General features: G+C 42.6%; 1 protein-coding gene across 6 annotated transcripts in view; it reads right to left on the bottom strand.

Moving 5' to 3' along the window:
* The window catches only part of ZNF236 (zinc finger protein 236), a 107,282-nt gene extending 91,093 nt beyond the window's left edge, over nt 1–16,189 (bottom strand). For 4 of the 6 annotated variants that reach the window (XR_014790193.1, XM_084850028.1, XM_084850033.1 and 1 more), the window contains exons 1-5: nt 16,122–16,189; nt 12,318–12,459; nt 11,117–11,281; nt 8,437–8,615; nt 6,043–6,167 (exon numbers count right to left, since the gene is read on the bottom strand). Coding sequence is in view for 5 of the 6 variants with exons in the window: in XM_084850028.1 (XP_084706154.1) it covers nt 6,043–6,167; nt 8,437–8,615; nt 11,117–11,281; nt 12,318–12,344 (496 nt within the window). In the remaining variant the exon portion in view is untranslated. Of the gene's footprint in view, nt 1–6,042; nt 6,168–8,436; nt 8,616–11,116; nt 11,282–12,317; nt 12,460–15,247 lie in introns of all 6 variants that reach the window. The other 2 variants (XM_084850029.1, XM_084850030.1) reach the window with 2 other exon arrangements.
* Between the last annotated feature and the right edge of the window lie 200 nt (nt 16,190–16,389).

The following is a 16,389-nucleotide window of genomic DNA, read 5'->3' as shown; positions in this document are numbered from 1 at the left end:
ACCAAATTTTCCCCAAAGAATTCCCCCAAATATTATATTACACTGCATTATATTATATAATTATAATGGTCCTGTTAGATCTTTATCCTCTACTGTGCAGGAATAAACATAAAAGCTAGCATCAGTACATATCACATTGTCTTCAGTGCACTTATTAGTACATCACTAATAAGTAATCTTTTAGGATATGATCCCACCCCTGTTTGTGCAAGTGAAGTCCAGGATGCAGAGGCCTCCCCCTGCGCAAACAGTCCTAGAGAGTGTCCTCTCCTCAGACACATCTGCATCAATTTCCAGATGCACAAAAAATACACCGTGCCACTGTGCAACAGGCCTTGGGAGCGGCAATGGGAGGTCCTCCACATATAGCTCCATTAGACTTAGCCTTCTAGTCCAAGCACACAGCTTGTTTGTAGTTGGACTGGCCCTGGGGTTGGACTGGAGAAAGAAAGTGAGGGTGGCAAGGGTTATACAGTTAACTCCACACAATCCTGTGAAACACCTAGTATGTGAAGAATCTCAAATCCTTTTAAAACACAAATACATTAATACAGGTACCCTGACAATATTTTGACAGGCATCCATTCCATTACAAAAATTGAGCTCCATTTCCAAGATTATACCAAGTACTTAAGGGTGCAATCCCATGCATGTATAGAAAGAAAAAACGACTCCCTGCTGGGGAGTTGTAGGACTTTTTTTTCCTGTCTAAACGTGCATAGAATTGCACCCTAAGTGACTCAAAATTTAGCTTTCCAAGAAGCAGGATAAAAAAACTGAGCATATACATGCTATCAAGCTTCAGATTACAAGTCATCCTCAAGCACAATGATTCAAGGTACAAGGCAAACTCAACAAGACACGCTCTTCCTTTCATTCTATATAATAATAATCAGTGTTGAGTAGAGATGGAGCAAAATTCGCCACACTCATTTATGTAAACAATCTTTGGAAACTAAAATCTAAGCTATACAAGACTTTCCAGTTTAGCCCTCGTTTGAGGAGCTTCCTCTGGGGAAGACTGAGCTAGGAACAAAAGCCTATACATTGCAAAGGACCCATTTATCCCAAGGGTGCCCGCAGGGTGTAGGCTTTTGCCTGCTAGAAGCTGCTTTCCTAAGGGTAGCCTTTCAAAGCAGCTCCTGTGCAAACTGACAGAGTTTATAGTCCCCATCTATTTACAAAGAGATGTTTCGAAAGGCTGCAGTAGAGAAAATTTAGTGAGTTTGGATTTGTTCCAAAATTAACAAAGCTATGTCCCAATTTGGAGAAATAGCTTCAGTCATTTTCAAGTGAATCTGACAAGTTCTCTAAGTGTTCATGATATCCAAAAGAAGTCCTGAAAAACAAATATATTCCACTTTAGGGGAAAAACTGAACAAGTTAATTTTAAGATCAGAGGCAAGGCTGACCTCTTGTGTCCATTTTTTGCAGTTCTCATATAAAATGGAGCTCCTTATGAAACTGGGATGCCTGAAACTGGTATGCCTGAACATTAAAATCTGTTTTGTCTTTCATTAAAATTAAGCAATTCATATAAACTGGAGCTGTGACAGTCACATTCCCAGTTTTGTGAAGGACTATAATTGGAAAAAGGAGGACACGCTTCTATTATCAATTATCAGACATGGAGCAGTATTCTATGCTGCCTGCACACTAGTGGGACCTACTGCTAGTGACTCCTAAAGAAAGGGAACTAGCAGATATGCTAGTTTCCACGAATGGGGCAGGTCGGCTGAGCTTATAAAAGCGAGATCCGCTGACCTGTCTGATTCCAGAAATGAGCATTTGCACTTATTTTCATGGCTGCTTTACGAAGTGCTCGTTCTTGTTGTACTGGCAATAGGCCCCGCTGGCGTACCAGAACTAGTAGATGCCATATATGATACTGCCCTAGATGTAAGAATACTATTTAGAACTTCTTTGCAGGTAAGTTCAAAAAAATACACACCCTGTACAGCCTAGAAATCATTGTATTAGCTTGCCTGCCAATTTGTGTCACGGGCCAACTTGAGTGATATACCTGGAACTTCAAAACTATAGTGTTTACTCCTTAAATGATAACACAACATTGCATTGTAACCAGAACCACCACCCTGGGGGGGGGGGGGGGGCGGGGAGTTGAAAATTAAACTTAAAAAGCCAACAAGTCTAAAGTGGCAACAGCAAACTATTTGCCCAGAAGCAACTGTTGGTTATTCCGTATAAGAAGATGAGAAGGAAACTGCAAGGCTAATTTTTATGTATTTAATTTATTTGATTTTATTTACAATATTTATATCAAGCTGTATATAAATATTGTAAATACAATTAGTCTTTCAGTTTCCTTCTCATCATCTTTTATGGAATAACCAACAGTTGCTTCTGGGCAAATAGTCTGCTGTTGCCACTTTAACACTTGTTGGCTTTTTAAATTTAATTTTCAACATCCCTGCCCCCCTACCCCCCCAGGTTTCTGGCTATTATTTTCAGAAGATTTTCAAAAGATTACACCAACAAAACCTACCACAAGCAAATTAACGTCTATGAAGAAGTTCACATAGCCCAAAGTATTGGTTGTACATATGGTACAGGGCAATAGCGAAACTGCTGCTGAATGCCAGGTCGGCCCAAAATAAGACCTCCCTCATCCATGATTTGATTGTGGATGAGGGGGCTGACCTGGCATGTATTACTGAGACCTGGGTGGGGGAACTGGGAGGGGTCACTCTCTCCCAGCTGTGCCCTCCTGGGTACTCAGTGCAGCACCAACACCGACTTGAGGGTCGGGGAGGGGGGGTTGCCGTGGTCTATAGGAATTCAATCTCCCTCTCCAGGCTTCCTGCTCATTCGAGTGCAGATCTTGAGTGTCTGTACCTTGTGTTGGGTACCCGGGACAGATTAGGGATTCTGTTGGTGTACCGCCCACCCCGCTGCCCATCGGACTCCCTGCCTGAGCTGACGGAGGTGGTCTCAGACTTGGTGTTGAGGACCCCCAGGATGATGGTCCTGGGGGATCTCAACTTCCATGCCGAGGCCGCTGTATCCGGGGCGGCTCAGGACTTCATGGCCGCCATGACAACCATGGGGCTGTCCCAACATGTCATCGGCCCAACGCATATAAAAGGACACACGCTTGATCTGGTTTTCTCGACTGGGCAGGAGGATGGTGATCTGAAAGTAGAGGAATTAACATCTGTCCCTTTGTCATGGTCAGATCACTTCCTGCTGAGGTTTAGACTTCTGGCGGCCTTCCCCCTCTGCAAGGGTGGGGGACCTATTAAAATGGTCCGCCCCCGGAGATTAATGGATTCCGATGGATTCCAGAGGGCTCTGGGGGATTTTCCTGCTGGTATGGCTGGTGCTCCTGTCGAAGCCCAGGTCGCTCTGTGGAATGCAGAGATGACTCGGGCGGTTGACACGATCGCACCCAAGCGCCCTCTCCCTCTGAGCAGACCCCGGCCAGCTCCTTGGTATACACCTGAGCTGAGGGAAATGAAGCAAGAGGGGAGACGGCTAGAACGCAGGTGGAGGAAAACTTGTGCTGAGTCTGACCGAACACAGGTAAGAGCCCACTATCGAGCCTACTCTGTGGCGGTGAGGGTGGCAAAGAGGCAGTTCTTTTCCACCAGCATTGCATCTTCTCAGTGTCGCCCGGCGGAGCTTTTCCGAGTGGTTCGCGGCCTGTTACATTCTGGGCCAGGGAGAGAGACGGTGGAACCCTCGGTAGCACGCTGTGACGGGTTTGCACGGCACTTTGAGGATAAAGTCGCTCAGTTTCGTCATGAATTGGACACCACGATTAATGCAGTTCCATTGGTAGAGGCGTTCAGAGCACCGTCTGGTCCAGTTTTATTGGATGAGTTTCAGTTACTGAGGCCTGAGGATGCGGACAAGGTGCTTGGCCAAGTCCGATCGACCACTTGTGTGCTTGACCCTTGCCCTTCATGGCTTATTAAATCAAACAAGGAGGGGTTGTCCGGCTGGGTCCAGGAGGTTGTAAATTCCTCCTTGAGAGAGGGAGGGGTGCCTGCTGCTTTAAAAGAGGCAGTAATTAGACCACTCCTGAAAAAGCCTAACCTGGACCCAGAGGATGTTAACAATTATAGGCCAGTGGCCAACATCCCCTTCCTGGGCAAGGTGCTTGAGCGGGTGGTTGTAGGACAGCTCCAGGCACTCTTGAATGAAACGGATTATCTAGATCCATTTCAATCGGGCTTCAGGCCTGGTTTTGGAACGGAAACTGCCTTGGTCGCCCTGTGGGATGACCTCTGCCGGGAGAGGGACAGGGGGAGTGTGACCCTGTTGATTCTCCTGGACCTCTCAGCGGCTTTTGATACCATCGACCATGGTATCCTTCTGGATAGGTTGTCTGGGTTGGGAGTTGGAGGCACTGCACTACAGTGGTTCCGCTCCTACTTGGATGGCCGATTCCAGAAGGTGGTGCTGGGGGATTATTGCTCTGTGCCATGGCAATTGTGCCATGGGGTTCCACAGGGCTCTATTTTATCCCCCATGCTGTTTAACATCTACATGAAACCACTGGGGGAGGTTATCCAGAGGTGTGGGCTGAGGTGCCATCAATATGCGGATGACACCCAGCTCTACCTCTCTTTCTCATCAAAACCAGGTGAGGCAGTGGCTGTTCTGAACCAGTGCCTGGGCACGGTAATGGACTGGATGAGGGCCAATAAACTGAAACTCAATCCAGACAAGACGGAGGTACTGTCAGTGGGTGGTTCGTCTGCCCGGCTAGGTGATAATCAACCTGTTCTGGAGGGGGTTGCACTCCCCCTAAAGGATCAGGTTCGTAGTTTGGGGATGCTCTTGGATCCAGAACTGTCACTTGAGGCACAGGTGAACTCAGTGGCACAGAGCACTTTTTATCAGCTTAGGCTGGTATACCAACTACGCCCTTATCTGGACAGAGATAGCCTAGCTAGTTATCCATGCTCTGATAACTTCTCGTCTGGATTACTGCAATGCGTTATACGTGGGGCTGCCTTTGAAAACGGTCCGGAAACTTCAGCTGGTCCAAAATAGGGCAGCAAGATTGTTAACAGGGACTGGCCTGCGAGCTCATATTACGCCAGTACTTTTCCAGCTGCACTGGCTGCCAGTCCATTTCCGGGCCCGATTCAAAGTGCTGGTGTTAACATTCAAAGCCCTTAACGGCTTGGGGCCAGGTTACCTGAAGGATCGCCTCCTCCCATATGTGCCTGCCCGGACCTTAAGATCAGCAGCAGCAGCCCTTCTCCGTGAGCCTCTGCCAAAGGAAGTGAGGCGGGTGGCTACTAGGAGGAGGGCTTTTTCTGTTGTGGCACCCCGGCTCTGGAATGAGCTCCCTAGTGGGGTTCGCCTGGCGCCTACATTGTACTCCTTTCGGCGCCAGGTGAAGACCTTTTTATTTTCCCAGGCGTTTTAGCTTTCTAAATTTTTATCTTTGCTGTTTTAAATCTGTATTTTAAACTCCTGTACTGCTGCTAGGTTTTATTGTGGTTGTATTGTTATATTGTGGTTTTAATGTTCTATATATTTTAAATTGTTTTATTGTGTGTTGTTTGGTTTTAGTTTTTGTTTTTAGCTTCGGCTATTGGGCGGTATAGAAATGAAATAAATAAATAAATAAACTTGGAAGATTCTGGTATTGCGACCTATACAAGCAGACTCCACTCACACAGTTTGAGTCTATTTGTATAGCCATTTAAGCTCACAAGTCCCATCTCACAGTAAACCTTTTAAGAGTGGTTAGGGAGGGTGTAAGGCTCATTTTGTTACCCTCTGTACACGTTGCGACAATGTGTATTTTACATATGTGGTATTAATATCAGCTTTTACTAATATGCATCCACAGCCATTTGCAATGCCTTTTTTTATGAAGGATCAGTACGGAGCATCATATTCTTCTTCTATGAATGTGGATCAATGCTTGGAGGAATTAAATTATCCTGCTTACCTAAAACGATGGCATATAAAAGCAAAATAAAGCAATGCGTGTCAATTAGAAAAAATTAGGACTATCCTCTTTTTCAAATATGTTCTCTGTGAATTTATTCACCTTACCTGTGTGTATTCGAACATGTCTTGTTAACTGACTTGGTTTCTGGAAAGTCTTTCCACAGTGCGGACACGAATATGTAAACCCACTTCTGTCGATATTTCTGTTGTATGACCTGGTACTTGATACCCTGTGGACATATATCAAGCAATGAAATATTATGGTGAATTTGATCTACGGTCATCACCTCTACTGAAAGATAAATTATTCATGTTGTTGTCCCAACTAGCTCTGGATCTACCACGACTTGCAATTAGAAATGCAGTTCAGGTACACAATACAAGAGGGTGCTTTGCTGGTAATTATATGATGAAGTACTGTCAAAATTATGGCATGTAACATTTTATTCTAACAAACATTACAAGCTGAATTCATATCAAAAACATGGCACAAAAAGTACACTAGGTGCCACATTATTAGCATGAAAAATGACAGCCGTTTGGAGTCTTTTGAGAGTTTTTTTTTAAAAAATCATCTTAGGGAGCAATGTTATGTCCCCTAGACAGCGTCTGAGGAACATAGGATGTTTCCGTTTCTGGGCTCTGAGATTGGAACTGGGGGCAGGCAGAGGAAGAGACAACGGAAACCACATTACGCAGCTTCCTATGTGCGGCATGGTCTCCCCCATCCTGCTCCGAAGCTTCCTGGATACACAGGTGATATTGCCTGTCTAGACAGAAATGCAGGGCAGCCGGAGCACGGAGGCGAGGATTACCTCCATGCTCCAGCCCCCCTGCATTGGATAATCATCAGCCTCTAAGTTTGGAGGCTGAAGACTATCTCCTCAGGATTGTGCCCTAAGTCCTTCTATTTTTTCTCTCCAACAGATGTCAAAGAGCAGAAACTGGTTATGCATGAGATGGGTTGAAATTAGGACTGCAAATAAACTTCTAATACACTAAAAAGTACTCCCAAATAATCAAGCAGTGGACTACTCAATAAATAAATTTAATATAAGTGCTTATAAAACCTGCAGATGACAAGCACCATCTTAAAAAGAGATCTGAGACAATACATGAACTTCAAAAAGCATACACAAATTTAATCAACAGATTAGTCTCTTAATCAACTAAAATCCAGATATTAGCTGATTAAGATCTCTTTAGTTTGGTCACAGCCCTTGTTGAAATGCATGTGGTGGTATCAAGTTGAGATAGCTTCAGTTCTTGAGAGAAAGGAGTAAGAAATGCTGGCTATGTACGATAGGTTCTGGGAATAAACTACATGAAAACAGCAGAGAGAAATGATTTCTGAGTCAATCTTTCACACATGCAAAAAGAAGCAGCGTGTACTGAGAGGGGCGGGCATGTATCACATAAAATAAGCCACTGAGCTCTAATGGACATGATTTGTCCACATACCATTATTTGCATGATGTAGCGAAAGGGCTTGCACTGCTCCTCTACTATACAAGGAAACTCTCTCAGAGTTTCATAATTTCATAGCTAAACTGAAACCTTAAAAATATATATATAATTGATAGCTCCTTACTCCATGAGAGGTTATGATGTTGTTCCGCTTCAAAGGTGTTAGTCCTTTGGTGAGAGAAAGTTTCACTGCTTGAGATCTTTGTCATGACTTTGTTATAGCCTAGTCTGGCCACAATCCACAGATATTGACTGATATTATATCCACACACAGCCTAGGGACAGCCAGCACTTTTCTGTCTAAGTGTGATTTAGAGATCAATGGACTCTTTGCAATTCTTACATTTTCTGCAATGACCATGAGCTGGTTTACACATTCACAGATATGGAAATCAACTACGTACAGCAGGGAAGCAGGGCCCCATTCATGCTCCCCACCCAGCATACAATGTAAAATGTTACATAGTGTCCGGGGGTTCCTTCTGGGATGATGGTCGTTAGTGAGTAATGGTTAGTGGGTGATGGTTAGTGGCAGATGAAGATGACTACTTGCTTGCAAAGTGGGCAGGTGATGCTATGCCTGTTGCCTTAACAGGGAAGGTGGAGCAGCAGGGCTCCAACTTGACATCCAGACATAAAAAGTGGAATCCATGAAAAGTGGAATCTGACGGAACTGCTACCATCACCAGAACTGGAAGAGGTGGGATTCACTCTCCCCTCTTCAGTCCCTGGGTTTACTGAAAATCTGCCACAGAGGTTTGGGGGACCCTCCAAAGCAGATTTTCAGAGGGTGCAGGGGACTAGCGTGGAGAGGGAGAAAGTTCCACTGTGCAAGTGGACTTCCACTCACACATGGTAACAGCGACCCAACTTAAGATCTCAGTGTGAAATCTGGTTGGCCTAGTTTTATTCATAGGTGTTAAAAGTCATTCCAGAGTGTTTCGGAGAATGACAAGCATGATAGGCTAACCAGAGGAGTTTCTGAACCCTCAACCCACTCGTGAACGTATTTAAATATCCAGCCATTCTCACCTTATTTTGTAATGAGTTTTCATATGCTCCTTTAGTTGGGAAGAAGTTTCAACCTCTTTCTTACAGGTTTTACAGATATGGGTCTTGCCTCCAGACAACTCTTGGCGATGTTCTTCCATGTGTAGAGCCAACTGGCTCTGCAAAGTAAATTCATCTCCACACTCTGAACAGATAAGATTCTGTAAAGATAGTAAGTCGGTTTGATTCTTTACTAGAAGTACATACACTCTATTATTCTATGGCACAAACACTTAAATGTTTTTAGCAAGGAAACCAAGTATACCAAGTACATCTTGAGGGCTTATCCAAATTCTTCTGAGACTGACACCAATACCTAATGGTCCATGTCAATACAGCATTTTATCATCAGATTCTATCTAGCTAATTTGCCTTCCTAAAACTAGGTTATAGATCTGAGTGATCTGATCACACTATCAGACAATTTATATGTAACCATAGCCATGGTTTGGCTAGGGATTCTTGGTGAATTTGATCTTTGCAAATATTTGTATAACATGACATGAAACGCACTTCTCAGACCAATATGCAGATCAGAATTTACATACTGGATTTTACATTTCTCCAAATGTTGTGACACAGTTCGCAACAGCTTAAACCAATCAAAATTAGGGATGTTGGAGCAATCCATCTGAGGGTGAGGTTTGCCGAGCTTTCAGCAGCTCAGCCCCCCAGACTCCGGCTTGCTAACCTGCAAGGTAGCCAATTCGATCTGCACGAGTTGGGCCAGCTTTTTGCGTAAATAATGATTGGGGCCCCTGGGGACCTGAGAAATTTTCTGGATTCTGGGAGAAAGGACAAGGTATGGCTCGCAAACACAAGCTGAGCCAAGGGCTCCAGGGAAATCCATAGAGCCCCAAAAGGGCTGGATTTCCCAGAGAGACAGCCATCACTAATCAAATATGCATTTAAATACTATTTTGGGAGAGAAGATACATTCAAATATTATTTTGAGATGATTTTTAAAAAATCACAGATTAAAGTGGAAATGAAATGGAATTATGGATAAATACATGCAAGCGATGCAGTCTGGAAATAGAATGATTCACCCATACCTAGGTCTGACACTATGGGGAGTATCGAACAGGGAGCAACCACTAACATAAATTACACTGCACTAGTGTAAACAATTCTATTGCAATGTAATTTACATTAGTAGCTGTGCCCTACTTGACACTGCCCTATGTAAACTAGTGTTTACACTTTCCCTCCTCCTGCCACATGCTCAGATTCAATTACTTCACCTTTAGTGCAAAATTTAGTTTGCCATTATATCTGAACTGGCAAACTATGGTTTGCTCTTGCCCTCTATACCAGGATTGCAAACTAGCTGCAAAGTGTAACTTATAAATCCAATTTCATGGACAAGTACAAACCACCATTTGCTAGTTTGGATGTAATAGCAAATGAGTGCTAAAGAGGAAGTAACTAATTGAACTGGAGCATATGGAAGGGAAGGGAAAGGAATGCATGACCACAACTCTCAATCACACTGTTCGCTGTTGCATCCCATGGTTTACTGTTCAGTGATGTGGGTTTTCCAAGAAATTCTGAATAGGAAATTTTCTCAACACGAGTTAATTTGCATAGGAATTTTTTCAGTTTGCATTGGAAAATGTTCTGATGCTGTAGAGATCTAATTTAGCATGTTTATTTTACTTTTATTTAATAAACAAAATTTAAAAAGTTTCCCATGTTAATTTTTTGTTCCAATACTCCAGATGTATTTGACCTGAAATATCTGAGGGAAAAAATGAAGACACAATTAATGTGATTTAAACGTTATATCATGTACAAGTTTTTATTGGAATACTTATAACATTTTAAAGACAATGGTATGTACTTCCCTTACATTGTAAAAATTTAAGAGGGAAAAAACAAAGGTATTGAAAACTATTGACACACTACTTAGTTTTAGCAACCCCCCAAAATGTGCTTGATATGCTGACAACCACTTATCTGTTTCAACAGAGTTTAGTTCTCTTCCACTAAGGTTGCTGGGGCACCTTCAGTTTCACTGTCACTATTTATTAGTTCCATTTCACTCTGAGACATATATGTATTGCAAGAACCTATATATATTCTCTCACATTTTCAGGATAATCACCTGAAAAACATTAATTACAACTTTGAAACTGCCAAGCGTGCCTAATATTGTACTTGCAATAGGCATACATTCCTTTTTACTTATGAACCCGAAAATTTTCCCCAGAAAAATATGGCACTAGAACATTTTCCACAACATTTTGTGCCCCACATCACTGTTGATCTTACATCTGGACCAATCCTGTATATACAAGGTTTAGACCTGCCCGTGATATTATGATTTTCAAATGTTATTTCAATATAAGAAATAACAACTGTTTTTTCCCCTCACTTCTCCTTCACAAGCATTATAAACTAATTTTGTTTTCTGCTATAGGACTGCAGAGGTACTTCGGAGTAGTCATGCACTCGTAAGACGTAAACATGTATACGTTTCAGTTGCGTGATCAAATGAGAAGAAAACGAAGTGCATCTTCCTCACTGTCATTTGACACAATCACTGTCAAATTGCCCAAAACAGCCTTTCCATAAAATTCAGGAAGCAATGTGATGATTCCAGAAAAATAATCACTGCAAATCTTTGTATCCTATATGTGCTTCAAAAAAATACAATTACCTCTTCCTTTTCATGAAGCATAATATGGGCTTTAAGACTAGCCACTCTGGAGAATTTCTTGTTGCATACAGGACAAGTAGGATCTTCTCCATTGTGGGTACATTTATGTAGTCTAAGGTTGAACTCAACATTAAACGACATTGGACACTGGTCACATCGATGAGGCTATTTTTAAAAAAACAAAAACAAGGCAACAAGGCTTAAGTTTAATATTTCCATTAAGAAGGCAATATACACAATGGTAGTCACATTAAGTTAGTAAACTGCTCTAGAAACTTCATCATTGATGGTACAGTATATAAAATCCTTAAATAAATCCCAATTAAAATCAAAACAAGATAGTGAGCTGGTTCAGACGTCAAAGCAGCAATTCCTGCCTAGGAATTGCACGGCTACGTTCCTGGGTTGTTGATTAAAAGCAGAAACAATGAGTACATGACTCGTGAGCTCCACTGGTCCCTGCAATTCCTGGGTTAAACAATCCAGGAATTGCCACTGTGATGTGATCACTGTGATCACTGTGATGTGACAAACCCAATCAGTACCAACTGCCAAACAGTAAAATGACTTGACTGAGTCCTCACAATGAGCTGCCTACTCTTCCCCACACCTTATTCATTTATTTGCAATATTTATATACTGCCTTTCTTCCAATGCATCACACAATACTCGTTTGAAATTAAAATCTAGCTTTACACATTTTAGCTTTAACACAGAAAAGCAAACCTGGAACATTTCCTTGGAAAATTTCTATTCCCTTACTCAGATCCCAAATTTTTAATTTACACTACAGATTTTTGAGCCAGAATATTATCATCATTTTTAATACCTTAAACCACAAAACATGTTGTGCAGATAGAGAAAGATTTCTGGAAAAAACTCATGTTTCTATAGCATTGCTCCATAACACTTCAATATGTTTATACATTCAGTGGGTCAAGCAAGCTAGAACTCTCAGTACAGCCAATTATTGCTAAGCTGGCAACAATAAAACATCCATATAGAATGTTTATCTTGTATCTTCCTGGATACATATGGGGGAAAGGAGAGAGGAAAATTCTGAGTTCTTAAGCTTCCTCAAAATTTAATTTACAAGGAATCCTGGAATGTGATTCATCAGGATATTAAATTGAGATTTGTGCACACCTTCCACCTGAGCCATGTTATCATAAAACCTATCCAGATTTATTGAGATACACACTTTGTCATTCTGCTCATGATCCCTCATGTGGCGCTGGAACTGTGTGTCTTTTGAAGAAGACAGAAAATAGATTTCACACTTATGGGAATTTGGTACTTGCTGGATATAATATTCTTCTCTTTATTCAGTGTTAGAACACCATCTACAAAATAAGCACAAACATTTTTTGAATGGAACTATGCTTCTTGTAAATTAACAAATTAACTAATAATCATATCTGTTCAAAATTATCCATGCCTATTTGCAAAGTTCCATTTTATGCTTTTTCTCTTTTTAAAGATATGCATAACTTGAATACTTATATAACTAAAGAGCTCTTAACATCACACATTAAAAATGCAAGAATACCTTCAACCTTTCCTCTTTCATTTGTTCCACCTTTTATAATATTAAGCCAAAAAAAGGCACCGAAGCAGACTTTCAGGCAATATACATTGCATTGCAACCCTCTAACCACTTATTCTGGTACAGTCCCACCGGTTTCAATAAAAGTATTCAAAATACATTTCAGGATAGCAGACACAGTAAAAAATCTAAATAGAAAGGTCTAAGATGTGAAGGCCCAGAAAAAATATTAAGAATGTTGGGGGGGGGGGATGAGTTCCCCTCCCCAAGAAGTTTTTTCCCATTTTTCCAGCTGAAAAATTAAAAATTTGGAGAAGACTGAAAAAAACTCCTATGAATTATTTTCTCTTTTGAAATAACTGAAATGCTTTTTAAGACAAAATTTTACTTACATACCCAACACAATGTTTTCAATATTGTTATAAAGTTTAACGCAATATACAATTACCCTGTTAGCCCTTAATATTGTGACTGTATGAGACAGCATCAGTCCAAATACACTTTCTTTTGGTTACTACAAAACTTATGGCTTCTATTTTGAACTTTTGTTTTTTCCTACTTCTCAGATGGCAGGAGCTATGCTTAAGTGGCATAGGATGCAGCAGCTTGCATCTCTGCTTAGTATTGAATACATTTGCAATTTTGCTTGTACAAAACTAATCTCCACTAAACAGAGTGGGTCTTACTTCTGAGAAAACATGGATACGATTACTCTGTAAATTTCATTAATATATTTATTTCATAAATATGCCAAAACATACTACTGTATGTTCAGTTATCAATTATGTGTTTTATATTGGTAAAGCAGTAAAATAAATTTCAGTTTGATAAGAACTTATCAACTTTCAATTCTTCCCAGTTTTTTTTTTTTCTGAAACGAACAGGGGGAATATGTGTTTTCCCCCCATGGCTTCATCATTTCGAGAAATCTAACAACTCTAAGGTCTACTTACAACTATAAAACTTCTAAAGAAAATATACATGCAATAAAATGCAAAATACAAAACTATTATAAAAAGCTAAAATGATAGAACCTGAATGTTCATTACATCAAATTACATTATATAACTCTTACAGACCAATCCAATGCAGTTAGGCACACAGAAACCCATTGAAAACAATTTCAGGATTGCATCCAATGGTAACATTAACCTAGTTCCTGTGGGGTAGCTGTGTTCGTCTGCTGCAGCAAAAACAACGAAGAGTCTTGTGCCACCTTAAAGGCTTAACAATTTATTCTAGCATAAGCTTTCATGAACACTGTCCATTTCATCCGATTTTGATGTTTTTTAATGAAACACCTTTTACCTTTCCCACTTAGTTTACTTCAGCACCTCTGCATTCTAAACAGCTTGCTTATTCTGTGTTCTGTGACCAGTGCTAGTTATTCAAACAGTGTAAGATATTCACAAGAGAACTAGCAACTCCTAGCTATGAGTTCCAAGCCCATAAGTAGTAGATGTGAATGTAGGCTTCCTTTACATATACAAATATATTGACTTGTGATGGAATTTTGAGGGCAAGGCCTTGTCATCAACGGAAATATAAGAAGCTTCTTGGCTTCCCCTGAAGTGAAGAACAGCGAAGGCGTTCGGTACGAATTGAAACACAATAGAAGATGTGGTTCTGCCACACCATCACTATAGCTACTCCAACATGAGATGCTTTCAAGGAAGAAATATCTCTTATATTGGGCTTTATAGTACAGCTAGATTAAAACAAGAGGATCTAAACAATAGTAATCTAGAAGGTAAGAATGAGAAACAATACCTTCCGCACATCAACAATTCACCTTTACTGTGGAATTGTGCCCAGATTCTAAGTGGGCAAAGAGGGCCCAGATACCTGGCTTTAGTCAGCATATATACAGTCAGCATGGGAAACTCATTAAAGCTTTAATGAGACACAGTGGGCTGGGGACACAAACATATGGAGTAAGAGAGTAGGAGCTGCCAGCACACAGATCCTGAGCAGACAGAATTACAATTGCACCTAGCAACTTTGCTCTTCTCCACTTCAGGGGAGGCCAAAGAGCTTCTCATACTTCGTAATATCCCTTAGTCATATCTCCCCATTTCAATATGACCCCTGTGTAGGGGAATATACATCCATTGGTGATATCCATTTTTATAGCAGACTGCTGTAACCCAGAAGTCATAGGATGCCAGTAGATATACTCTGTTCATGTCGCAAAGCTTTTGCCCCATCTCAGTATTCATCGCTCACCCCCTAGGAGACCCACACCCATCACACTTGAATTGTTAAGTAAAGGAAAAGGTAACTTATTAAGTGCACACAGCATGTGGACAACCACTATTCGGAAAGCAGGGGAAATCAAAATCAAAATTCATGCATGTATGTGTGAAGGGTCATTGCTGTTGTTATTATTGTTTTAAAGCTCCAAGCTAGAGCCAATGCAGAAAGTTAAAAGATGCCCCTATAGACTAGATGCCGCTGTGAGTGCCATATGGGCAACGTTGCTGTGGCACGGTATAAGACTGAGAGGTAAAAGCAGGCTGGTGGAGGGAGGGTCACCAATGGGTAGCTTCCAATTGGATAGCAGCTGCCCATTTTCAATTTCTCACCTTTGTTCTCCTGGCTGGAAGAACAGGTGTTAGGGCTGAGCTGCCTGCATGTGACAAGAGTGAGGGAGCTCCTCCTAGCAAATGATTCAGAGGTGGGCTTTAAATGAAAATGAGGTGTGTGAATTAGGGAGAACTGGAGGACACACCGCTGCTGGTGAGAGGAAAGAAAGCTGTGGTACTTTCTTCTTTAGGAAATAATAAATTGAGAGATCTGGGGGAAATGAACTAGGGCACCAGGAAGAGTAGTCAATCCGGGGAGGCGGGGGGTCTGGACCAGCCAGATGACTCTGAAGGTTCACAAGCGGGAATTAAAGATCCCGTTGTTCATTCCTATTCAGATGTATAAAGCCAGGCCGTATCCTGTTCGGGACAGGGTCAACCAGGAAGCCTCCGGCCCCAGCTAGCGGCCGCGCGTCCTGCCCGCGATAGATTTTCCGGGTCGGAGGGCTGCCGCTCGTTCGCTCACTTATGGCCCGAGCTGCATCTAGGCTGGAGCCAGGCCCCGGCCACGACGCCTCCGGCCTCAACCACCGGCCGCGCGTCCCGCCCGCGGTGGGGTTTCCAGCGTGGGCGGGGGGAGGCTTGCCGCCCGCTCACTTCACTAGGGCTGTTTGTTTCCTTCCTTCGAAAAAAATGTAGCGCCTCACCCGACGCCGCCGCTCGGCTCAGCGGCGCTAGAGCTGGGCTCTCGAACCGCAGCGTCCCGGCCACCCTTGCAGGAAGTCGGGTCGTGTGAGGCGCTTCTTTTTATTTTTGTTATTCGTATTAGTATTATTAAAGCACAGGGGGGGACCACGGCCGCCTCACAAGTGAGCAAGCGAGCGACGAACCCTCCGGGCCCCCGAGAATTTCAATCAAATAAATTTCTACCTACCGCCGGAAGCGCGGTTGGCGGCGGAGGGAGGAAGAGGGACGGACGATGCCTACCGCCGGAAGCGCGGCTGGGAGGGAGGAAGAGGGGACGGACGCGCGGCGGAGGGGGAGGAGTCGGGCGGCTCGGCGGAGCGCGCACGTGACGGGACGCCGGGCGGAGCGTCTGCTGTCGCTCAAGTCAGCCTCGGCCGGCGACTTGCGAGGCGGGAGAGAGAGAGAGGTCCCCGTTCCCTCCGCCGAGCGGGCGGGGAGTGGTATAAAAGACGGGC

Source organism: Heloderma suspectum, chromosome 4, assembly GCF_057233095.1.
Source record: "Heloderma suspectum isolate Gila_16-S chromosome 4, 16-S_ref, whole genome shotgun sequence".
Taxonomy (NCBI): domain Eukaryota; kingdom Metazoa; phylum Chordata; class Lepidosauria; order Squamata; family Helodermatidae; genus Heloderma; species Heloderma suspectum.
The sequence above is the reverse complement of the archived record's forward strand: the minus strand, read 5'-3'. Positions and strand labels throughout refer to the sequence as shown.